The 26,073-nt window shown below is 45.7% G+C and overlaps 2 protein-coding genes across 2 annotated transcripts in view; one reads left to right on the top strand and one right to left on the bottom strand.

The window, feature by feature from the left end:
* The first annotated feature begins 1,078 nt into the window (after nucleotides 1–1,078).
* On the top strand, nucleotides 1,079–11,056 carry PRKAB1 (protein kinase AMP-activated non-catalytic subunit beta 1). Its single transcript, XM_055323196.1, has 7 exons — nucleotides 1,079–1,525; nucleotides 4,017–4,180; nucleotides 5,379–5,472; nucleotides 5,756–5,870; nucleotides 8,006–8,139; nucleotides 9,358–9,426; nucleotides 9,681–11,056. The coding sequence occupies exons 1-7, from the start codon at nucleotides 1,367–1,369 to the stop codon at nucleotides 9,756–9,758; spliced, it is 813 nt and encodes a 270-aa protein (XP_055179171.1). The 5' UTR covers nucleotides 1,079–1,366; the 3' UTR covers nucleotides 9,759–11,056.
* A 4,670-nt stretch (nucleotides 11,057–15,726) lies between these two features.
* The window catches only part of CIT (citron rho-interacting serine/threonine kinase), a 164,051-nt gene continuing 153,704 nt past the window's right edge, over nucleotides 15,727–26,073 (bottom strand). The window contains 4 exon segments of the mRNA XM_055322904.1: nucleotides 15,727–18,150; nucleotides 19,161–19,461; nucleotides 24,113–24,292; nucleotides 24,416–24,494. Of these exon segments, the coding sequence (XP_055178879.1) occupies nucleotides 18,127–18,150; nucleotides 19,161–19,461; nucleotides 24,113–24,292; nucleotides 24,416–24,494 (584 nt within the window). The 3' untranslated portion in view covers nucleotides 15,727–18,126.

The raw sequence follows: 26,073 nt of genomic DNA, 5'->3' as shown, positions 1-26,073 counted from the left end.
AATATTATCTAGCAAAAGGCTGTGCACTCAATTTTTAAAAAATATACTAATAAGGGCACCTGGGTAGCTCAGTGGTTGAGCATCTGCCTTTGGCTCAGGTGGCAGATCCCAGGTCCTGGGATCCAGCCCCCGTGGGGCTCCCCAGAGGGAGCCTACTCTTCCCTCTGCCTCTCTCTGTGCATCTCTCATGGATAAATAAATAAATAAATAAATAAATAAATAAATAAATAAACAAACAAATATTTTTTAAATTAAAAAATAAAAATACACTAATAGCTCCAGAGTTTTATGACCCTTAAGTTGTGAGAAATTTCCAAAATTCTTATGGTCTGTCATTTTCTCAAACACCTGCAAGGCTACTTGCCTCAGAATCACCTGGAGTGCTTATTAAAATGCAGAACCCACTCCAGAGCTTTGGAATCATAATTTCTGGGGCTTCGAGCCGGGGAATCTGCTGCTCGATATGCAGGCAGCGGGTCTAAGGCACTCACAGCCCTGGGAGCTAGCGCATTAACGGGCTTTAATACGATGAGTCTCTTAATTAGATTAGCACTTTAACAACATTTTCGGCTGCTGAGTACAGAGTCAGCTGGAAGTGGGCAAAGATGTCTAAAATAGTTAACAGTAGGGTGCCTGAGTGGCTCTGTCCCTTAAGCCTTTGCTTTTGGCTCAGGTCATGATCCCGGAGTCATGGGATCGAGCCCCGCCTCCGGCTCCCTGCTCCTCAGGAGTCTGCGTCTCCCTCTCCCTCTCCCTCTGTGAGCTCTGTCTCTCAAATAAATAAATAAATCTTTAAAAAAGATAAAAAAATATATATAAAAATAAAATAGTGAATGGCATCACTCACTTCTTCGCAGACACCCCGCGCTGGCACGCCCCCTGCCGGCCTTCAGCAGGCTGGTCCTGGGTCTGGCCCTCGCGGCCGACTGCGCCTGCGCGCTCCGAGGCGGGCGGAGGCCTCCTCAGAGCGCGGCGACCGAGCCAAGCCGGACCGGAAGCGGAACTGAGGTCGAATTGGCCCCGTGCGCTTCGCCGGCCGCCACCGCCCCCACTCCGGATCCCCGGTGACTCGCAGACGCGCCGGAAGCGGAAGTTGCTAAGAGGTGGGGGGAGTTGTCGGGGAAGTGGCGAGTTATTTTCGGGAGATTTGGGTTCAGCGAGGTAGGGAAGCCTCGCCGGTCGGTCTCACGCGCCTCAAGCCGGCTGCCGGCCCGGAACCCGCGCCTGAGGGGTGTGGCACTTGGGGCTCCGACTCCTTCCGCGGCGGGGGAGTGACCTGCTTGTGACCCGCTGGTTGCCGGAGTCCCCGGCCCCCTCCCTGGAGTGAGGCCCGGTCCGGCTTCCCGGTGTCCCCGGAGACCCCGCCATGGGCAACACGAGCAGCGAGCGGGCCGCGCTGGAGCGGCAGGGCGGCCACAAGACGCCGCGGAGGGACAGCTCGGGGGGCGCCAAGGATGGGGACAGGCCCAAGATCCTGATGGACAGCCCCGAGGACGCCGACCTCTTCCACTCCGAGGAAATCAAGGTGGGGGCGGCGGGGATCCGGCTCTCGTTGACTAATACTGAGGGGAGGAGCCCTCTGCTAGAGTCCCCGCCACGTCCCCTCTTAATTAAAACCCATCGCAGGTGGGACGGAGGTGATGCTTAACTCCGTGCGCTTAAAAGCCAGATGGCCCTGTAAGAGCCCTCTTAGCAGTCCAGGAACCTGTGTCTAATTACCGATGAGAAAGTCACCCCGAGGGAGGAGGCACTAACTTCGTTTAACATCATTAAGGAGAAAGCGGCGCTGGGACAGGCGTTTCAGATCCGTAATTAATTAAGATCGTTGAGCTAGCAGCAGGTGAGCCCCGGTCTCTGCTTTCCTCTTAGGTATAATTAGTTTCACAGCTTTGAGAAATCTTTCCTCACCTTTATTAGAAAAAAAAAAAAAAAAAGCCTGGCACTTTTTTTTCTAGTAGCTGGTTTTGCAGTTTATTGTCGATTTCGGGGACAACCCAGAGCCCATGTATAAGCTGAAAGTCGAGTTGCACAGCCCCCTGCGGGTGCCGGAGGTGTTTTGTTCTTCCTGGAACTTTTGGTTCAGGGAGCTACTTGAGAGCGGTCCCTATAAAAGGAATTCCACTTTGGGAGGTCAGTGAGCGAGTGCAGTGTAAACCTGGAAAGGGGGCAGCCAGCTGCTGCTCACCTTCTCTCTCCTGGTGTGTAAGTAGGACTTCATATTTTAAACAGACCAAAGCAAATATTTTTGCGGGCCAGATTTGGACATCCTACCGTAATCTGCTTTAATTCATCAAAACTTTGAAGGTGAGTCTTGACTCCTGCTTCAGCCACATCTCTGTTAACCACCTGATGGGGTCTTGTGTTTCCAGCTGCGGGGCCCAGGCCTGGTCACCAAAGCCAAGGACACTTAGTGGTTTTGGCAGCTGATAAGCATGTGGTATATCCTAAGAAGGGAAGAACTGATCCCATAAGGACAATGCCACAGAGCAGTTTTAGGAAGAATCAAGGTGTCTCCCCAGCCCAGTATATTCTCTGTTAGTACATTAATCATCAGTCATGCATATTAGTCATCATTGCCCATTTGGCTAATTTCCTGGCAACTCATTCCACCTTTACTCATATTTTTTTTTCTCAGATGTTGGGCTTGGTGATCACATTACTATCTTAAATCCTCACTTGGATTTTTGGCTTTGAGTCTAACTCTAGGGAGTCTGCTTTTACTGGGCCATCTGTGCTGTGATTTGCACCTGCTTTGTGATTTTTATTGCATTCCTGAGGAGCTCCGTACGAAGTGAACTTTGGAATCTTGTTTCTCCAGTGATTGACATCCTTTCCCCTAGAAATAATTGTGGCCTAAGGACAGCTATTGAAGACACCCTAAGAACCAAACAAACTACTTTCTTCGAGAAGTAGCTGTTGTTCTGTTGCTCTTCCAAAATTCCTACGAGAAACGTTTAGCATACAGAGGATCTCTGGATAATTTCTTGATTTTAGATAGTGTCCATTATCACTTTTTCCAAAGTTACTAAAATGATGCAGCAGACTCACTGGCTTGAATGCCTGAAACTCCCCAAAAAAGTTGTGGATTATTTTAGCTACACTACTTCACCATTTTGGCTGTGGTTAGTTATCACCTTCTCAGTGGTAGGTGATTCCAGTCATTTTTCTTTAATCTGTAGATCTTGTTCAATCTTTGAAGAATGCAAGTGTCATTTAAGATAAGCTCCAGTCAGTATTTGAAGTGAAGGTCTTAAAAGCTCGCTCAGCAACACCTTTAAGTGTCTCTCCCAGCCTGGAATTCCTGCTCTTTTAATGTCTTTGGCTTCTGTCTAGGAAATATGTAAAAGATCCAAAAGCACATATATTTCACCCAGAGTTGGGTGTGTTTATTTCTCTCTTATTTCGCAATACCTCAGTTACATAGCACTTTGTGCTCTAGAAGTTTGTTTGCCATACAGAGGGTCAGAGACTATGGTCTTACCTTTTTCTTCCCAGTGCCTTGGACGTCACTTTAAATATTTTTTCCCTTAGAATCTAGATTTATGAGTTTTCCAGTTGACAGCTCTGGAATTGTCCCTGATAAATTTTCATGTACTTCAAATCTTGTTAATTAAGGGAAGAAAAATGAATGACATTTACCAATCTGGTCTTGAATTCATTGCACCCTCCTCCAAGTGAGTTCTGCAATTTCTCCTAATGTTTTGGTGTAGATCTCTTTAGTAACAGTATTGACAGCTCATAATTATTAAGTACTTACTGTGTGTCAGACACTACGCAGAGCGTTTTATATGGACCCTCTCATTCAGTCTTTCCCAACTGTAAGAAACGATTGCTTTTGTTAGGTCCGTTTTGCAAGTGGGGAGAGCAAGGCACAGCTATCAAGTTAATGAGCTTAAATATGAACCTAAGTAGTAATTGCTGCCTCTTTAGAATGAATTGTCCATATTAGAGTACCTGTCTATTGTAGGGAGCTCACTAGTGGCTTCCTGTCCCTCAGCAAACTGTTCTGTTTCTAGGCTCCAGAGAAGGAGGAATTCCTGGCCTGGCAGCACGATCTGGAAGTGAATGATAAAGCCCCGGCCCAGGCTCGGCCAACAGTATTTCGATGGACGGGAGGCGGAAAGGAAGTTTACTTATCTGGGTCTTTCAACAACTGGAGTAAACTTCCCCTCACAAGAAGGTAATTGCCTGGGCAGTATTCACGTATTTGTCTTAATTCAGGGATACTCTGGTTTCTAAATGGGGAATAGAAAAGGATAGTTTTATAAAATAGATGCTGAATGGAAAATAATTTTGCTTAGTAATTCACAAGATTCACACCCCACACCCAGTTAGTCTCTAGGTTTAGAGCACGCTTAGAAGAAAACATCTCTCAGTTATGAGTATTTCACAGACGTCTTTGACTTCAGATATGCAGCTGTGTGTTTGCTTAGGCAAGACTTCTGTACAAAGAGAGAAATCTGTTCCTAGTGCAGTGGAGAGAGAGCATTGAGCTGTGAATCTTCAAGACTGGGATTTGAGTCCACTGTTGGCTGAGCTAACCTCTCAGTGACACCTGAGTCCCAGGGTTCCTATCTGTAGGAAGGAAATACCGAACAGATAATCTCTGAGGTTCCTTCTAACGTTGATTCTCTGTGTATTACTTTTGTTTGGAAGGGACCTGTTATATAGGTATCATTAATAAAATAGTTGATCAGGAATCCTAGCATGTCTCAAGTTGTCACTATAAAAGGGTCTTCACTCGTGAGTACTCTTGATGAAACAGAGGGAGAAGTTGTGCCCTGCTAGGTCAGGCCTGATTACCATCACAGCCCACATGCTTTGCCACTGGTGAGGTCAGTATAGGAGGGAGACACTCAGCAGTTACAAGTCATTGTAAGTCAGCGAAACAAAGCTTTCCTGGAACCTTATTCTAGTAGTGAAGCAAGTTTCTTTAGAGACCTATTTGTGGATCCTGTGAAATCGATCCAATCTCCTGCCCAAGGCAGACTGACAAAGAATAAAACTTTGCAGCATGCAGTTTATCTTGACTTGCTGTCCTCCTCTGGCATCCACGTTGCTAGGTGGTATTTTGCCTGCAAGTTGAAAAGGACACATGCCTGTTTGTTGACCTTTTGATGATAGGAATGGGGATTATTCCTGCATTTGAACAAAGTGAATCCTCAAGGAACCTTCTTGCACTGCTGCTTCCTTACAGCTTTTCTAGAAAGAGATCATTCTGCTGAATTGTCTTTAGTGGTTAAAAATGTTTATTCTTCTGCAGCTGAACTCTTGGCTTTACTTAGAAAGTTTTGGTTTTGTTCGATGGCTGATTTTGTAAGTAAGCTTAAGAGGGCAGCTCACCCAGCTAAAATCCTCTGCTTCCTTTTCCCTTGCAGCCACAATAACTTTGTAGCCATCCTGGACCTGCCTGAAGGAGAGCATCAGTACAAGTTCTTTGTGGATGGTCAGTGGACACATGACCCTTCTGAGGTACTCTACCTCCTGCCTTTGTTCCTCTGACTGCCTACACAATCCAAACAAATCATTTTCCCTTATCGAGTGTGCCAGGTCCCTTTGTCCTGCTGGTAAAAAGTCCCTGTGTGTGGCTCAGCTAGTTAGCAGTGCTGATGGTCAGACTTACGGGCAGACTTGATGGAGAGGAGCAGATTGGCTAGCCAGGAGGTGAGACCTTCCAGCCAGGAATCAAAATCCTCAAAAGAATAACTCCAGAGACCTTCCATGTTATGATTTCTGCCTGTCTGTCTCTTCCCAGCCAATAGTAACCAGCCAGCTTGGCACAGTTAACAACATCATTCAAGTGAAGAAAACTGACTTTGAAGTATTTGATGCTTTAATGGTGGATTCCCAAAAGTGCTCCGATGTGTCTGGTATGAACAGTTATTTTATACCACGTGTGTGCAGGTGGGGGCTATGCAGTCTAGAAATACTCTTATTTCTCTTGCCTCTCACTCTTGAGCTCAAGCTGCCCAGTTGGGTGGATGTTTGTAGCTCCCTGATGAGCCACAAAAGTAATTCCTAACTCTGTCAGGTCAGGTTGTTGAAATCTAGCTCCAAGGGAGCTGTAAGTCATTTTTTCCCCCCCCCGCTCATCTCCAGTATTTGGTAGGTCTGCTTAGCCACTGAGAGCAGACAGTGGAAACAGAACCAGAGCTTGATCTCGTGCCAGGGGCAGGGCCCAAGAGGCCCTGGAGCATTGTACTGGGTTGGTGATGAGCCAGTTCAGGGGAAGCCTGCCAGCTCCCGGCCCATGACCCTCCGGGGGTGCCTCCCTAAAGAGTTTCAGCCTGACAGATGGTAAATGGACCCCTAGTTTCCTCATGTGGTATGTTAGCACCTTCTTTGACTCCCCTTGGGGGAGAAGGAGGCTCACCACAGGGAATAGGCTAACTGTGCAGCCTGCTTGGTACCAGCCTGATAAAACTTTCCCATCTTCGAGGAGTCAGCCAGTCATCAAGCTCTGAGTAAATTGCTTTCCATCCAGATCCACAGGAGGAAACAATACATACGATTCAGGGGCAATGATGTGTTGTAATCTAAAATGTCAATGCTGACTTTACTGCCTCTTGTAGGGATTTAAATAATTTCTGGACCCCTGTGGGAGGCAGCAAAAAAGATTGCCCAGGACTGTACCTGCTAATCTAACAAGATGGGTTCAGTTGTTTACAGAATAATTATTTGTTGTCACCTGGGTGGGCCTGGAGTTTCTGCCACCAGGATCTCTTATTCTTACCAGTTCAGAAACCTCAGTGGTAAATTGACCGTGGTGGATTTGCTGTGGCTGAAAAGCCAGCTTGTTGAGCAGGAATGGGAAATCCAAAACTGGTGTTCTCTCTGGATAGCTAACTAATGTTTTAGAGAAGTCATTTGTTTCTTTCTCAGATAGGTGGGAATTGGGGTTAGAGGAAATGCCCAAATATCCCCTACTTACTGGTACATGTGCTTTTAGGCCACATACCGTAGCTTGACTACGGTAAAGCTTGACTTTACTAAAGTCAAGTTTCTGCAGCTTAGACCACCTGGGGAAAGAAAATTGGCCCCTCACTGCCTGTAAACCAACATCCGGCTCTGCATAGACTTCATATTTAGGTACTCACTTTCTCAAAATATATATTTACTCCTAATGGCTCAGTTTTCTGCACTTAATGCTTTTCTCAGTTTCCTGCTGTCATATGGTTGGGTCGTGTGAAGGGAGCCTGCACCCTAGAAAATGACGTCAAGGGAATTGGCAGAACCCAAGCGTATCAGATTTATTCTGGAGAGTCCCAAGGATCAGGTGACCAGAACCCCTCCCAGGTGTCCATTGAATAACAACTCAGTCCCTTCCAGCTGGCCAGACATCGCTAAGTGAGTTGCCTCTAGCCTTGTGGAACACTGCCTTCTAGAAGCTTCTTAATATATCTGTATAATCAAGACACTCAAGCAAGAGTTTGAAAAGAACCTAAGAGTGGTAGAGTCAAAGAGCCTGTAGAGATCAGGTTTTTAATTTTTTATTTTTGGTTTTAGTTTTGAAATGTCCTGTTGCCTCGAATAACCTGTTCTTTGTCACTCTGTATAAACAGTCTGCTTTATATTCTGTTTTATTCTGGCCAGTGGTGCTCAGACTTTGGACTTGGCTGCTTAAGCCTCACTTGAAGCCCTGAGCTTCTTTGTGGTATTTGCCAGCCCAGCCCAAGGCGAGGAGCATTATTCTGCAGGGGCCTGTCTAGTTAGGTTACTATGAGCAGCCTCCTTGTTAGCCTGACCCAGAGTCACCAGCTTCGCCACCACTGCCGTCTGCCGCCAGGGCATCCGAGCTCACTGCTGGATTTTATGCCAGTCACCCAAATCCCAGAGGGTTTTCTCATTGCCTCTCCTCTTCACCCTTGGGGCCTGTATAGTCTCCAAGGGAATATAACTCTACATTGAGGGGATAAGGAAAACTAGATGATGCCACAAATTCAACAAGACTGCTCCTAAAATACCTAATTTTCAAAGTAAATATCCTGTCACCATCTCCCAACAGAGCTGTCCAGCTCCCCACCAGGACCCTATCATCAGGAGCCCTATGTCTCAAAACCAGAAGAACGGTTTAAAGCACCACCCATTCTCCCTCCGCATCTGCTCCAGGTCATCCTGAACAAGGACACGGGGATTTCTGTGAGTACAGGCAACTGCCAGGACCATTCTCTGTGGCCCTGTGCTGCTGCTCCCCTTTCTGACCACATCTGAGAAAGCAGTTGGTAAAAAGGTTTCCTTGTTCCCCTCGGTGTTAACTGCTGGGGTCCCCCTCCACTGTGGGGATGGGCAGCCAGCAAGATGTTCCCCAAGTGTGGCTCCTGCTTTCCCATCACACAGAGCTTTTCTGAACTTGTCTTCCTTACGTTTCACTCCTGCCTCAGCACCTTCCTTGTAAATCGTAATGAAACACATAACTACCACTTCTTGGTAAGCTACCAAATGGAACTCCTCCTCGAGCCCCCACATTTTAGCATTGAATCTTAATCACTTGCTTTCAAAAACGTCAGTGCTCCTGGTTCCAAATGTGAGGTATCTGGGTAACACACATTTTCTCAAGGAGATTGATAGTCCTCATAAAAGAAGTGTATATCCTCCTAGATCCTGAGGAGCACCACATTATTACCTTGTTAATTTCCCATTTCATTTAAGTAGATAAGCACAGCATGGCTCTAATTCTTGGGAATCTGGATGTTCTCGTGTTTTCTCAAGCCACCTCCTAAAATTCACGTTTATGAGGTAATAAAGCACCCATGCTGCTCTGGGCTCCACGTACGAGTGTGTACAGGTGTGCTAAGATAAAGAGCTGAATGCATACATGTGCAGGTGTCCCCCCCCTCCCCCGCCCCCCACGGCAGTCATGGCTTGTTCCCCGGGTATTCACTGTTCTCCACGCACCAGGTGCCGTGTGCCCCTACCCCCCCCCCACCCCGATTATCCACTTCACCCCTTATGCTCCCCGAGTCTTAACAGACATGAGCTTGCAGTCCACTGCTCGGGAATGTTTAATATAGATTTATCTTGCTGCTTTCTCTAAAAGTGCATTCATTGGACAACTCTTTCTTCCTGTTTCCCTTTCGATCAGGACAGAGCCATGGCCCCCTCTATAGAGGCTAAGCCTGCCCAAGACGCATATTGGGAAATGCATCCAGCAAGCCCACAGGGAGCTCCCCTTAGTTGGAGCATGAGGCACGACCCTCACCTCTCATCTTAGACGAGCCACTCACTGCCCAGCTTAAGCAGAAAGGGGCATGAGAGCCTGCCTCCTTTCTGTTGGTACCCAGTGCTCTGAGATAAAGGGAGAACCTTCTTCATTGCCAGATCCTAAATGTTCACCGTCTGCTTTTGTGCCTCTCACAGTGTGATCCAGCTTTGCTCCCTGAGCCCAACCACGTCATGTTGAACCACCTCTACGCACTCTCTATCAAGGTAATGACACATTTGTTGCTGTTAGAGCTGTGTTTCTCAAAGTGTGCTCTGAGCCCCCCCCCCCCAGCAACAGAATTACCTGGAGTACTTCACTAAAGGGCAGCTTCGGGGACCTGATCCAGACCCACAGGCTCCGGTTCTGAAGACAGAACAGGACTCTGTTTTTATTCAGCCCCTTTGATGATTCACACACAGACTAAAGTTTGAGCCCTTGACTTAGTCCTGCCTTTGATCATTTCCACCCTCTTCCTCAGGATGGAGTGATGGTCCTCAGCGCGACCCACCGGTACAAGAAAAAGTATGTCACCACGTTGTTGTACAAGCCCATATGAAGAGCTGGGAGCCAGCGGTGGGCCCCAGAGAACAGTGCCACCGGGCCCCACACGTGCATGTGCTCGACTAGAGGGAACAGACTGTATATTTCTCATTTCACACCCTTAATAAGACATTTCATCCCCGCCGTAGTCCTGCTCACAGGTTTGTTCCAGGCCTGGCAGCTCCCAAAGCGCCTCCGTCTGTAACAGTCCTCTTAGCACCCAGTGACGGTGAGCCCCGGCGCTCACCAGAGCTGAGAACAGAGCGAGGGAAAGTGGAAAGTCTGCAGCCGCCACACCACAGTGCATGAGGACAGGTGCAGCTCTGAAGATACATCCTCTGAATTGGTTGTGGAGATTCTTCTTAAGCCAAAAATGAACACCAGCCACTTTGCTGGTAAAATCCAGGAAGCAGGGAGTGAGGCTACACAAAACTCTTAATCATACATGCATTTTTAAGGCCATCAGCTTGTCCCTCCCTGTTGAGGCCTGGCTTTGGAGCTAAGAGTAAGTGCCGGTCCTCTGAAATCAAAGCAATAGATTGTTTCCAGTACTTTGCTTCAGGGAGGTATGATGTCTATAGAAATTAGAACCTGTCTGATTTCCAGGTGAAGATTTACAGTTGTTTCTTATGCTTACGTGCACTGTGTACTTTTGTTTTCAACCAGAGGTGGCTGACTCTATGGCCTTCGGGCAATTTTAAAATCACCCCACCTAGAATATAGATCATGTGAACTGTATTCAGCAATAATCTGTTTTTAGAACAGACTTTGAAAACCGCTGCCGGATTTCTCCATTTAGCCAGATGATCCTGAGGACTGACCACTGTTCGCTGGAGGGTTGTCCAGCTTTTTATTCTAATAGTAATGAGGTGGCAGTGTTACCATGAAAACTTTGGAGAAGCACCCTATGCTAGCTTGTGTTGCCTTGCTCAGGACCTCTGTCTCTACCTAGCAGTGAAGGCTGTCGCAGTTGCTGTTGCTTACTCTGGAAGGAACGTAGAACTTAACAGCAGCCTTCTAAATTTGTGTTGGGAAGACATCCTTTGGACCAAAGCAAACCTCTTTATGCTGGGCATGGTTTCTGGGAAGATGCTGCAGATGTGCCCATTAGCACAGGTTCCTGTCCCCAGGTTAGCAGAAGCTATTGTTAGGCCCTGTGTTCCTGCCCAGAGATGGGGGAACACGCTCCCTGGTTTCCAGTATTTATTTGGTAAACCTGAGTCTGGGATACCCTTTTTTTGTTAGTTTTCCAAACACTGAATTATTGTCACCTTGATGTACAGGTTTCAATAAAGCTTTGTAAAGATAACAGAACATGTGCTTGGAGGAAGTTTTGATTTTATTCCGTCATTGGAGAAGAGACTGGAACTCTTCCAAGGTTTACTCAGTTTGGTGCTTTTCAGTCTTTATCACATATTGGCACTCACTGAAAATGGTACCATCCTTGTAGTACTCTAGGGTGAGTGACAGGGCAGCTCCAGCTGCCCCCACGGCTGAGGAACATTCCCTTGACCTACCCATTCTGCGCACAGAATTTGGAAGGCTGTTAAGGAGCCTGTAAAACTGAGCTTTGAACCACTGAGTCATGAGGGAAGCCGAGGAGAGGCTCCCAGTTTGGGCAGGTTGGTGGCATCCCCACGTAAGAGGTTCTGCTGCCTCTTGCTCATCTGGGAGCACCATGGGATCCTGAGATCTTGATACCTGCTTGGAAGACACCAGAGTTGTTCCCATCAGCTGAAAGGAGCTCTGTTCTACCGAAAAGATGAAAGATTATATATGTTCTTTTAATTAAAGCCTTTCCTTCCCAGGCATCAGGAAACACTTAAATACATTTATGAGAGAAAGGGAACCTCTGGGTCATTTGGTCCACTTGAGGTAGCAAGTAGCCTAGAAAGCTTTCCTACCTCAGTAATTAGCTGTCTCACTCTGGGAACCCTAGATTTTAAGGACTATAGAGATTCTTTGGTAGATGGAAATAGGCAAAAATCCTCTTTCCAAAACTGGGGAAAGTGTTTTTTAAATGCAATTAAAAACACCTACCTAAGCTCAAAAGTATAAAAGGGGTCTCTTCAAGCACCAGAAACGTAGAGACCATGGCCATGTTAGTCATCTGTGAGCACAGCCCCTAGATCTGCAGTGGGGACTGAGGGTGCCTGGTGTGGGACCCCTGCAGGAGCTGGACCAGAACAGCTCTGCCCTGGATGTGAGGGGGATTAGAGAATATGGCTGCTAGCCTGCGTCAGCTCAGAGGAAGCGAGAGGCTCCAGGCTGTGGGGGAAACAGCATGAACTTGGAAATCAATGTAAAAACTAATTGGAAGCCAATAAACCCTGTAAGAGCCCTCTGCAGCCCGGTAGCCGGAGGACTCTTGAGGGAGACAGCCACCGCCTGGGATCATGGTATCTGCATCCTCTTCAGCTGTTTGTGCGTCTAGAAGACTTTCCTTTAAAAGGCAACACAAAGCAACTCTCCTATGGTTCAGAAGATTGCTCACAAACCCAAATGAAAGAAGCCTCAATACCCAAGAAGCTAAAGGTAATGGAAATGATTTCACGGATGTGGAAAAGGAGACCCAAATCACAGGGGCAAAGCCAAATGTAGAAGTGAAGTGTCCTATGACCCAGTCTATTAGCATTCCCATTATGGGTGAGGACCGGTCACATGGTTAAAGCTTAACCCAAATTGCTTTTGAATAAAGATGTATTTTTCCCTCTGGAAATGTACGCACTAATAAATTTATAGAACCAAAGGAAAGGCCTTCCTTTACATTACTAACATATAAAATGGTGTTGGGTCAATAGAACCATATGTCAAAATACTGAAACCAGAGATCAAAGGACCCAGGCAAAGCTCTTTCCTACCTCAGGCTTCACTTAACGGTATAAATGTGAGAGAAGTCAATGGTACTCTGAAGTCAGGTCAAAGCCTAACTTCATGTTGGAGTCGGCTGTTCCCCCCACCATTCCCTCCCAGAGTGTGGATGCTGGAATGAGATTAGGGATATTGATCCAGTTCAGGTGATGATTAGCTGTGTGACCTTGGGCGGGTCTACATGGCCTCTCTCAGTTTGACTTCCTCCCCTGAAAAATGAGAGGGGTTAGACTAGGACTGGATGATCTTCAGACTCTTTTCATGTTGGGAGCCACAAAGCCTTTCCAACATGGATGGGATACGGCCACAAACAGGAAGTCAAGAGGCCAGAAAAGAAAGACATGGCCCTTCACTCAAGTAGGAAACTCCCAAACTCCAGAAACCAAGATTGAAAACCCAGAACATTACAGTGATCTCATCTATGGCTGAGGTCAGAGACAACCACTTCAGGGAAGAGTAAAATGTCATTTGGTTCTCAACTCCCATTATTTCTAGATGAGCACAATTTTATTGCTGAACATTCGTTTGGTTCTCTGAATACCTGATTCTTCACCAGTGTTTACAGTTTGAATGAATGAACAAGGACTAGTTGTGAGCCACTCACCTCGCCACCCAGCTTCCGAAGAATCCCTCCTTAGCACCTCTCTCGATCAGCATATTAGTGGAAGAACAAGCCAGAGCCTTCTGACCCAAACACCAATGATAATTGTCTTGAGAAAATAAGTTATGAGTGTGCACACACATTTCTTCTAAAGCCCAGGTCATCCCTACTGTTGTAATGACATCTGCAGGGCCTTCCTGAGAGCCGTCCCTGCTGTGAGCGAAACCCTTGGAGAAGATGCTGAAAGCTGCAGGAGCCAGAGCCCCCGTGTGTGCGGCCCATCCTGTCTCTGGGTCAGCTCCACTCCTAGGCTTTTTTTTTGTCCTCGGTACAGTGAAAGGCCTTTGCCTGGGTGAAGATGTCAGCCCTCACTGCTACCTTCTCTGCCAGCCCTGGAGTGAATTCACCCATCTCCTCTGGAAAATTGTGTGGACCCTGGGTCAACTTTCATTTTCCTTTGTGGGGTGCCCTGAAAGACAACCTGAGTTGCATGTAGTAGTAAAGTGTTTTCAAAGTTCTTTCCTTTACCTTCAGTAAGACCTTCAGGGCAAACAATTCCATTAATCATTGACAGACTCAACGGAAAGCCAAGTGAACGACACTATACTAGATTTCCACTAGCCTCACCCTCCCCAGCTTTGGAAAATAAAGCAATATTTGGTTAGGCAAGTGATAAAACATTTTTTTCATATAAACATTGTGTGCCTAGAACCAGTCTCCATGCTGTAGACATCATAAGCAATATTTAAACCGCCCAGAGAGAAATCTGACTAGAACAGGCCAAGGTTGGCACTACTGACTCTTGGACCTGATATAAGTTCTGTAGGGGCATGGGGGCTGCCCCGTACATTGTAGGACCTACTAGATGCCAGTTGTGACAGTCAAAAATGTCTGCAGACGTCAGACGTCCTTGGGAGGGGAGCAAAGTCCCGTGATTTAGAACCACTGGAATAGGCCTATCCAACTGCTGTATTATGAGTGGAACCTTAGCTGCTCCCACTCCTGCAGGCCTAGTCTTAAAGCTTTAGACTTAAATCTGCATGGATGTTTTCTAAAGCAGATCAGATTCAAGAGGCCCAGTTCTGAAGAAAAACTTGAGCTCCATTAAGCAGGTTATCTCTTTTTGGCCTAGGTCTCCAAATCCTAGTTTCATGATTATGGACTTTGCTGTGCAATCAGCACCTTTAGTCTCATGAAAATTAAGTTGAAAGCACAGAAAATGTGATGTCTGATTCTGTTTAAGAAAAAGGAAGGGAAAAAAAAAAAAAAAGAAAAAGGAAGGGTGGGGCTCCTGGGTGGTTGGTTGTGTCTGCCTTCAGCTCAAGTCATTCTGGGGTCCTGGGTTCAGGGCCCTACATGATGCTCCCTGCTCAGGGGGGGAGTCTGCTGCTCCCACTCCCTTTGCCCCTCCCCTTCACTTGTGCTTTATCTTTCCAAACAAAATCTTAAAAAAAAAAAAAATGTGGTGGCACCATGGAAGGTTGGGCCTCATTTTATGGTGTGGCTAAGTAATCTGTCGGTTGTTTCTTTGAGGTCATTCCTTAGGGTCCAGAGAAGCTTCCTGGCACATTCCTTTTGGAACAGTTTACTTACGCTTTTTGAAGTATTCCTTGGCTGCCAAGAATTCTCATTAACTGAGATGGTTGTTGGTATTTAATGGACTTTTCCAGTATTATAAGGAAAGAAAGGTTCCAATGTTTTACTTGTTCATCTTCTGGATTATTCCCCTTCTTATAATTATGACCTTTGGCAGATTTTTCTCTCCAATAGTAAAGTAGAACAGAATTGCAACTATGGTTCCTATAACAAGCCATGTCAGCCACAACCCTGAAAATAAGATTGTGACTGTGGTCAGATTACTTCATTGGAAATGAAGCATGAAAGAAACTGGAACTATGAAAGAAACCACCATTTGCCAAAACTGATACTTGTCAGGATCAAGCAGAGTTTATACTAACTAAAAAAAATAAAAAAAAAATTTACCTCGCAGACTCTAAAAATCCATCTAGTTAAAAATAGAAGTATTTACATTTTAAATTACCTTGACCCAAACTCTTCCAAGGAAATCTACATCATTAAATCCCCATGGCCTTCTAGTGGAGGAGAGAAATTTTAAGGTGACCTGTTTTCCTGGTTAGCTGCATTATAAGAGGACAAGGTAATCCATTCTCAAGTAAGTCTTTCAAAATGGCCTGTTTGCCTTAGGAGCCCCCCCAGTTCCGCAGTCCTATACAGCGACGTAACAGCCAGCTCACGGTTCACTGGAAATAACGACCAAACTTCAACAGTATCTCCACTCTTGGAGAGAATGCTGCCAAACTTCTTGACGCCAGGAGAGCAGCATGCTCTGAGCCGTGTCATTCCCCGACCCCAGAGAAAAAGCCCTCCCTTGACCCCCCACAAAAAAGGAAGCAAGGTCCCGTGTCATGATAACAAACCTTGCTGACACTGGCACAATGCTTAGGATTTTTTATGGTCTCTCAAGAAAAGAGGAGGTCGTTGCACGAAAGCAAACATTTTAGATCATTGCTTTATTTCACTATTGTTTAACAACAAAGTTCATTCCTCTCCAGGTGGATCTTGAATTGTTCCTTGTGTTCTTTTCCTCATCCTGAATAAAAAAGGTAATGAAGAAAAAGCCTGTACTTTTGGAGACCTAGAATCTTAACTTATGCTAATAAGCTTTTGACTGCAATTTCGTGGTCCAATATTTCCTGCTGGCGTCTTGGTGGTCCTACGGAGCTCCCCACCCTCAATGAAGATGGCTGTCCACAACTACCACCGTTGAAACCAAAAGTAAGTGTTGAAAAATGCACCTTTTACAATAAAAAAGTAGAAACCAATTCAATTTCCTTTTTTTTTTTACGAATATAAAGTTTCTTGTAAATATGTACAGTCTTTTGAGCTAGTTCTATAGCAGGAAGCATTTCACAAATGAGACACACAATATACACTTTCAGGGCTCAAGAAGCCCATTTCTCATGGAGATCCTAAATGAAATGCCAAGACTGAAAGACCAATTTTCAGTGACCTTTCCAAATACTTGTGGACCAAGAGACAAAAACTTCAGCAAACATTCAGTCTGATCTGCCCTGGGGGAGGGAGGGGATGCAGTATGACCCCAAAGACTCCAAGCAACACATAAAACACAACAGCATGACACCTGCCAAGGGTGCAACAACATGGAGGGAGGGACGTAGGCGTTTCAAACAAGAAAGCACTTAGGTTAAGAGATGAGCAGGAAGGAGCTGGGATTTGGGCCAGGTTGCAATCTGGAAAGTGATCTGAACCAGGGACGATGTGGGCTAAAACGTGGTCATGTTCACCTGCAGTGGTGGAAACAGGTCTACCTTCCAGCCTACCTAGGATGTGACTTGGTTGTTTGAGGCGTGCCTAAGAGTCATGGAGAATCTGAAGCAAGAGATGCCTTGTGGGAGATTAAAGGCAGAAATAAGGCCGCTAGTTAGCTTGCCAACTGCAAAGCCTCTAGGTTGGTTCTTTACCGGTTGCCAGGAATTTCACATTCTGGTAGCGGGTAGAGAGAAACCATGTGAGCCGCACTGCACCTAAGGAGGACCTCCCAACGCCAGCAGAGGTGGAGGAGGGGCTGCGGCTCTCTCAAACTTCCTGGTCTTAGTCTAGCCCTAGGGAAAGGCTCACTTGGGAAGTCACAGTTTCATGGGGTAGAACCGTGCTGGATTTTGTGTGAACACAGAGTCATCCACAAGGGAGTTGGCAGGGAAGCGTGAAAGGGTGAGGTGGTGGTTTGCTGAAATCCTTCTCTGGTCGTAAGGCTTGAGCGTTTGGTTTGTTTGTTCAGTGCTACAGACTGCAGCTTGTTGTGGCCAGTGAGTTGGCAAGTGGTCAGAGGGTCTCAATTCAGCGGGAGCTATGGTATGGTACTAGTACATTGGCAGAGCAACCCAAGGGGGGCAGCCAGGTCGGGGGGCAGCACATGCAGTGAACCGCCATGCAGAACTCCCGGACGGGTCTCTTCCCATCCCAGGGTGGAGAACAACGCACTGTCGTGGACAGGGGGTGGGTGCCCCCGGTCCCCTCCCGGACCCAGAGACTCATTAATGCTGGGCTCCGAGCAAGTCTATTGCATGCTTTCCTGGCCAAAGCTACATGGAAAGCAGGGACAGCAGGCTGGGGAGATGACACTGAGGGGCAGGGAGGGAGAGGTCCTCGAGGTCCCTTGGCCCCAAGTCACTGCCTCCGAGCTGAGGCCCGATGACCTCCGTACATTCTCAGCTGGTGGGAGGGGAAGTCGTCAAGGCCATAAAAGGCAATGAGAACAGTAAACATTTGGCTAAGATGTCACCCTGGGTAAAACAGGGCCATCTGTGAGGATGGACTGGAACAAGAATGAACCTACATGAGTGCAGGAGGTTAGCCAACTGGTGGGGACTCTTCTACAATACGTTTCCGTAGCAAAGACCTGATGGTGTGTTCTAGCTAAAAATGACTACAACAGGAAATACATTGCTATTCAAATCTATTAAGAATTCTGTTGTCTTTAAAAAAAAAAAAAAAAAAAAAAAGGAAAACCAACCAATCCTAGGATCTTAAAGTAGCTATTAAATAGGATTCTAACCACGTTGTAGTTAGTGCAGGTTGGTTTTCTTTGATGAACTGGTACAGGCTCGAGCTAGGTATAAAAGTTTATGAATGCTCTGAAAGAGTAACAAAGTGCACAGAGAATGACCGCAGGAAGGCGCCGGCAGCCCCTAAGAGCCTTGGCCCCTGCACCACCTGGATGCAGGGTGTCCACACTGAGGCGGGTCTGGGCCCAGCTGTGCCTTGGGGTGGCTGAGCAGATGGGTGCTGGGGGCCCCTTCAGCAGAGTTCCTTAGAGTGTTTGGTGTTTTCCTGCAGATTAAGATGAGGAGTTGGTTTTCCTGGCTGAGATTTACACTGAAGACTGGTCCCAGACCTAGGAACAAAACAAGGAAGGGTTTCAACTGAGGCGGCCAGGAATCCCTGGGCTCGCCCTGTAGCAGCCCGGAAGGAAGCGTACCACACCTGGTCTCCGTGCAGCCAGGTTTGACACCAGAGAGCAGAGCCAAGCCGCTGAGTTTGGAGTTTATCAGGGAATGAAATTCACGGAAAATTCTCCAAAGCTATAGATGTATCTCTGTTACACACACACTGGCCCCCATTTTATCAGTCAATCAGAGGCGATAAGAAGAAACATTGGCTATTCCTCTCTCTATTGGCAGGAATCCCCACAGTGACCTGCAGGTGGTATTAGGAGAATGTGACCTAGGAAACCAGCCCTACTCTCTATCCCTGGGACAGCACGGTGGCTGTGCTGCCCAGAGGGGGCCCCTGGAACTGGCTAGCCTGCCTGAGGAGGCACCAAGAACTCAGACCTCCTCCCATGTGGGGGCCCCCTTATCTTCAACACCTCCCTCCATCTCTTCATTCACTAACTTAAAAACTACATAGATAATACATGCATACGATTTAAACATTTCAAAGGGCTCAAAGTTCTAGAAAGCAACCACTGTTACCAGTTCCTATGTAGCCTTTCGAAAAAATTCTTGATGTATGTATTTGTATATGTGTATCAATAAGGCCTAAATATTCTGGGTAGTATCCTATCATTCGTGTTTAAGAGGAGAAAATATACATACATATTTGCTTCTATGCATAGAATATCTCTAGAAACTGCTAACGCTGGTTGCCTCTGGGAAAGGGAACAATATACTCCTTGGGTAGCTATTACATTTTGAGGTACACATGTACTCATGATCCATTTGCCTAGAAAGGCCTCTTCTTTTTTTGAAAGGCCTCTTCTTAAATACGTTTTCTTCCTAAACTTGCTATATGTCCTGAAAAATCTGAATTATAATAAATCCCCCCACCCTTTTTTAACCACAGTGGCCCTGAAGGGCCCTCAGCTCCCCTGGTCACTCCTTGGGCCTCAAGATGGTGCCTCACCTTGTTGACCTGGGACAGTGGGGTCCTGACGGCTCCCACAGGCAGGCGTCCCCGGCTGCTGTCTTCAAACAGCCTCCCAGGGGAGCGCTCCCTCCGCGTGCTGAGCATCCGCCCTGGGGACTTCTCCCGCTCCAGGGGGCGGCCCGGAGACTTGTCCCTGCGTAGCTCTGTCCGCCCCTCTCGGTAGCGGTGGGGTGTGCTTGGCTCTCGAGGGTGGCCAGGGCCTTCGGGTGGCGCCGGGCTGGAGGCCACACGCTTGGTGATGTGCTCGTTGTACGTTGGCGGGCCTCGCTTGTTGGGGCTGTGGGGCAACAGGAAAGGGAGGTGTGGAGCTGAGAAGTCACAACCCCACAAGGGCCCTTTCCTCCTGAGCCATGCCCACACCCCAATCTTTAGTAGAAAAGATCCCACCTGAACCTCTTCAGGCTTTTTGTTTTCTTTTGGTAGTGAGGACAGAGAAAGAAAGAAGACAAAAGAAAATCAAGCTTCCTGGTTTTGGTGTAGGCTTTTCCTGAGCACCTACTGTGTGCCAGACGCTGTGCTAAGCAATTCATGTGCTCTGACTCATTAAATCATCATAACAGCTCCACAAGCTGGGAACCAGAATGACCCTCACTGTTCAGACAAGAACATGGAAACAGGCTGGGGGCTGGGCCTGGGCTAGGGGGCCACAAAGCCGGGACTCTGAGCCAGGTCAATCTGATGTCCTAAGCCCCACCCTGTATCCTACTGACCTAGTATTCTGCAGAGCCTAGAAGGCACAGAAGGAAGTCTTCATTTAGGGGTTGAGGCTGCCATAAGGCCTTTGATGCAAAGGGAGCAATTTTGAGAAAGCCTGTAGTTGGCACTGTCAGCTGCTGTATCTGTCCCACTCTTCGACCTGGTGTTCAGTCACCCCTCCTTCCAGGTGGCTTTCCAAGCCTCTTTGGCACCCAATACTGATATGAGAGGTGTAGAGATCAGGCCTGAGTTAGAAAACCGAGCAGGACAGATAAAAAACGGTACAGTTGGCTCAAAACATGTCCCTGGCCCCAAAGGTTGACGGTGACTGACCAAACAATTAAAAACATCAGGGCTTTTTTGTACAGCCAATCCAACTCTCCACTCAGCCTCTGTCTAGATATTTCAAATGAAGATTTCGGGAGATACAGCCCTAGCCACCCCTCTGAAGAAGTGAGATCCAGAAACAGAATGGAGAGTCAATTCCTTCCCACTCCGATGAGCAGAAAAAGTACTCAGTCTTCATCATCTCAGCATAATTACAGCTAGGAAAAGGGAACCTACTTAAAATGGGCACATTTGATAGAGAATATTACTTGGAGAACATATTTTGATTGATTGGGGCTTTATCTCAGAAAATAAAAGTAGAAATCAGGAAAGTAAATTTATCCTCGTTATTTTTAAAACCTAAATTACAATTGGAATTACATGCTGATTCTAAGAATGAGCCAAGGATGAATCACATACTGATTTATCTTGCTCTAATTTTTGCAACAAAATTGTATGCTAATATGCTCGATGACATATTTTTCGTCCATGTCGGACTTCTGCATTAAAGTCAAAGTCATTTCTTCAAAAATGTTTGAGAGTGTTGCCTATCTTAACCCTTGATGTTTAAATCCTTCTCTTTGAAAAGGGCCAAATTTGTTGATTTTTTTTCCCCTTTGGTTATTGGTTTAATTGCCAGAATCACTTTTGTCAATGCCCATAATTAAAAGCAAATGAAAAGCAAAGATACCTACTGGGGGAGGAGTGACTCTAGAGCAAGCTTGAAGGCCAAATCTGGACAGATAACCTATTTTTATAAATAAAGTTTTATTGGAAGATAGCCATGCCCATCTATATGCACTATCAATAGCTGCTCTCACACAATAATAGTTGAATAATTGAGACAGGCCATATGGCCCACAAGGCCAAAAATATGTACTATCTGGGCCTTTACAGAAAACGTTTGCCAATTCCTACACTATCATGAAGCAGAAAAGTAAGTAGAGATAATTTGATAAGTGATCAGTTCACTGTGAAGATTTTCATGTGATTCTCTGGTTTCCCTGTGCAACTCAAACTGTAAAGATTCCAGATAACATGCCCAGAAAGCCAGAACCCCCTGGTGCTCCATGTACAGTGGAAAAATTGGAGATAACTCAGATTTCAACATCTTGAAATAAAGGTTTATATTACTCTCTAGTCATGTGGCTTTAAGATATGGAAGACAAAAAATAAATAAATTCTAAGTAGGAGAATTACATTAAACCTATTTTTAATGGAAGAAAAATTATAAAATAGGTCCACAGAGGCCCATCATAAAGCAAGTAAGAAGGTACTCAATGCCCAGGGGAAGAAGGATGGCTCCAGGAAGACCATTTGGAATGTCAGCTTAGATTAATGGAATGAAAGAAAATACCTAACATTCTAGGCCAAATGGGCAATCTCTCATCTCTGTATCCATTAATGACCAATAATCTACCATGCCAATTTTATGGGATTTTTTTTTTTTTTTTTTTTGCAAAGAGTTATAATTCCTGCTCTGCTAAACAGACCAGGGCAGTAAGGCCTGAGGTGAATCACACTCAGCCAAGCTGGCCTTCTACATTCTGACCTGCCAAAGCAGTCTGCATAACAAGACCATTTTAAAGCCAAGAGACAGGCAAAGACTGCTGATATTCCGACATGCCTGGCAACAGCATGAAAGCAACAGCATTGTTTCTGCCTCTCGTTCACAGGAACCAGCCACTTTCAACCACAGCATAAGTAACTTCTCACAGAGACACTATATAGTCTCAAAAGGAAGTTGCCTGCCATCTAATTAGTAAGGCAGTAGAGGAAAAAAAAATCTAATGACAGTACTTTGATTTGTTCTTGGCATGACTTGGAAACTACTTCAGAAAATCTGGACATTTTCAGGAGAGAACTATAGCCCTTTGAGCATTTACTCTTGAGGCAAGGTCAAGCTAAAAGTGTTTCTCAAACCTACACATCAACCTGGATCTGGCTCATAGACCTCTGTCAAGACCAGGTCCATCCCACTTCCATGTACTGCTGGTAGGATTACAAATGGATATAGCCTTTAGGGAGGAATACTCAGCAACATCTATCAAAATTAAAAATGGACATCTGATGTCACTCATCAATTTTTCTTCTAGGAATTTATCCTACAGATAGGTTCCTAATCATGCAAAATGCCATAAGCACAAAGTCATTTAATTTCCTATAGCAACAGTCTGTGAACAACCCAAACATCCACTGATAAAGGAGCAGTGGATTTAAAGGACCTTTAAATAGATTAAGGTCACATGAAGGAATGCTATGTAGGCATAAAAAATAAAAATGAAGAAATACTTCTGATACTGACATGAAACAAGCTCCAAGATACATTAAGGTACAGAAGAACGTGCAGTGTGCTATCACCGGTCTTAAAAAGGGGGAAAGCACTTCCAGAATGGCACAGTAGGGACCACCAAAAACCTGTTCCTCCATAAAAGTAGCAAGTACACTGGCAACAACTGTCAAAATCAACTTTTCAGAGCTCTGGAAATTAACCAAAGACTCGCAACAACTCAAACAGCAACAGCATTCATGTAAGAAAAATAGCTGAATCTCAGTAAGAATAAGCTTTGTGACACATTAATATGAACTATTCCCAACCCTTTTCTCTCAAGATCTGCAGGGGTTTTGAAACCAACAGCCCTGTAACCACAGTAGCCACTGGAGGGAGATCAGGATTGAAGCTCCCCAAAAAGCCCCAGCCCAGTCCCAAAAAATAGTCCTCTCCCCTGTCCCCTGGGTATCATTCTCAGGACTTTTTATCTGACCTGGCTCAGGGTTTGCTCATGAGAAAGCCCTATTCCCAGATGTTTATCAAAAACAATCAGCAGCAAGTGTTTAACCTGGCAAATACCTGAGGCAGTGATACCAGCTGGGAAAGAGGCTAGCTAAAACACTCAAAAGGAAATCTGGGAATAAGAGGTCTATGAGCCATTCTGAAATAGTTCCATATATTTGTCAGAACCTAGAAAGCCACACACAGAGGCAAGGCTCTGTAAATGCCCAGGAAAAATCTGAGAAGGCCTCAGTGTCTCAACTCTGGCTAACTTTGAGCATTGTGAGCCCACACACACACACACACACACACACACACACACACGGAAGCCCTCAGCAAAGGGTGAGAGACTTACTGGTTCGGTGCATTAAAGGAAATCTCTGCCCAATCATTAGCTGATGACTAACCTAACCAAGCAGAAACTTGAATGGCTACACATAACATAGAATATAGACTTTACAAGATTTAATCCAGGAGACTCAATAAACAGCAACAACAAACACAAGGGAGGGGAGGGACCTGAATTCCAGAGTTGCCACATTATATTATTTGAAATGTTCAGTCTCCAACAAAAAATCAGAAAACATGCAAAGAAAGAGGAAAGCATAGCATGGCACCTACAGAAGGCCTTATTTCTTCTGGGAAATCTTCCCTGGCCCCCACGTGCAGGCTGAGAACCCTCCCCCGGGCTCCCAAGGTGTCTAACACTACCCCAGTGAGAGCCCCCATCCTTCTAGGCTGTGCTATAATTGCCTGATTGCTCATGTCTCTCTCCCACTGGGCTCTATCAGGGAGGGACTGCATCTGGTTTGTTCAGCACTATACCTCCCACAGCAAGCCCAACTAGCATGGCACAATATCTGCTAAAGCAATGAATGCATAATTCATGATCCATTCTGGTGCCACTGAAAATACCCAACAGAGAAAGACTAGACATTTCCTTCCACCTTTTCCAAGGGGGCATTTAAAAACTCCCCAGATACTTGTAAAGGACTGAGTCATTTTAATGCTATATCTCAATTGAGTGCCTGGAGCTTGAAGACTGGGAAACCTTTGATCAGTTTAGCAAAACTTCCTTCTATGTTACAGAAAAGCACTCTGACTCCTGCAGTGAAGAAGAGAAGTATGGTACCTGCGGGAGGTGGAGGGGCCCCGGTGGTGGTCAGTGCCAGACTCCTTCACGAGGTTTCCTTTGCAGCAAATGACCCTTAATTTATCCTGGTATGAGGACGCCAGGTAAATTGCTCCTGAGGATATTGCAGGGCCCAAGTAGCGTGGGTTTGGGATTTCCAAATATGCTCGGGCAGGAGTCCTGTGGAGTTCCAGATCAGAGTTTACCTCTGGTGCGAGGTAGGATGGGAAGAAAACAGACACTTGGCCCCAACACCCAACCCCAACAGCTGAGCTTTTCAAAGCCTGAAGGGGCAATGCTTACCCCAGAGAGGAGCGTGCCTGGATCTCAATTACTTCAAGTGAGTTGAAGTGGGTCACAAAGAGATAAGGTTCTCTGTAGGCTGCATGGTCACCATGGAAGAGGAGCATGGAACAAGGAAGAGTTAAAAGAGAAAATCAAACCCAGGCTGTGATGTAACCTTGGACAAAGGAATCCCACCTAAAAGAATTTATCCCACACACACATCCATGTGCAGACGTAATGAGGCATGTTCAAGTTTACTCACTGCCATGTTGTCAGAGCAGAAGATGGGAACCAAAGCAAGGGTACATTATAGGTTAAATAAATTATGGTATATCTGTGCAATTCTGCACAGCTGTAAAAATGCATGAAGCTCTCTATATACTGATACATAAGGTGTGCGGTTTTACTTAGTGTGTAAAACAAGATTTAGAGTAATGTGTGGTGTGGCACCACGCTGATTTTTAATAAAGTGTGTGTGGTGGGGGGATAAGACTATATTTTCTTATGCATCTGTATTTGCACAAAACACTGGAAGAATAAGAAACAGAAGTTGTTCTCCCCCACTTGGGGGAATGGGGATGGAGAATTGGAGAGACCGGTTATATGGATGAGACTTTTCATTGGATACCTTTTTAAACTGTTTAATTCTGTACATTTTCAAAAAAAAAATTAAAGACTGGGTTCATAGATAATTAAATATTTCTAGTTTTAATACTAGGTGTCTATATAACAGTGTCAATGAAACTTTAGGATATAATGGGAGTTTTTCTGTCTTAAAAGGTAAAGGAGATTATTACTATTATCCCTTGTGGTAAACCAGGACTTTGGTATTAGACTGTTTGTCATGCCTCCTGTTACTCAGACCCTGGTGGAGCCTCCTTGCCCTGAATCTAGGCTGACCCCATGGCTGCTTGAACCAGTAGGATGTGGTGGAAGCAAGAAGGCCTGCCGACTTCCACTTTTGCACTCTTGGAAGAAGCCCACGTGAAGAGGAACTGAAGCCTCTAGCCACCAGCCCCAGCTGAATTCTCACAAATTCTACCGATTGGCCACCATTTTGCGAGGCCATTTTGGACTTTGTAGTTAATCCCACTGCCCCCATGGTACCACATGAAGCAGAACTGTCCAGTCAAACCTCAGCATCTTGGGCAATAATAAATTGTTGTTGTCTTGTGCATAACAAGTTTTAGAACATGTTATGCAGCAAATGATTAACTAAATAGCCTTGACGGGTATTTTAGCCATAACAGTGTTTCAGAACATTCACATCGATATGTGTGTATATATTTGTATATATGTGTGGGTTTATGTATATGGGTATTTATGCTTTGACCCAGCAGCTCTGCTTTTAGGGCTTATGAGCAGCGGATACTACTTGACAAGTGTGCAAAGCTTAATGCAAGATATTCATCACAGCAATGATTATACTTACAAAAAGAATGAGCATGACCTATGTGCTCTGCCTAATTAGAACTAGTTTAATTGACAGGTATTCAGCTATGCCATGGGATACTCTGCAGCCTTTGAAATGATTTAAATAAAAGGAGTGCTCTCCTTTCTTATCATGAGAGCCTAACAAATACTTCACAAGGCTGGTGGGTTTGGCTTATGCAGTTTTTCATCAAGCATCGGAATCTTTGCCCTGAACACTCTTCAGGTGACTGTGATCTGTGGCA

Source organism: Nyctereutes procyonoides, unplaced genomic scaffold, assembly GCF_905146905.1.
Source record: "Nyctereutes procyonoides isolate TBG_1078 unplaced genomic scaffold, NYPRO_anot_genome, whole genome shotgun sequence".
NCBI classification, from domain to species: domain Eukaryota; kingdom Metazoa; phylum Chordata; class Mammalia; order Carnivora; family Canidae; genus Nyctereutes; species Nyctereutes procyonoides.
This window is presented reverse-complemented; position numbering and strand designations above follow the sequence as displayed.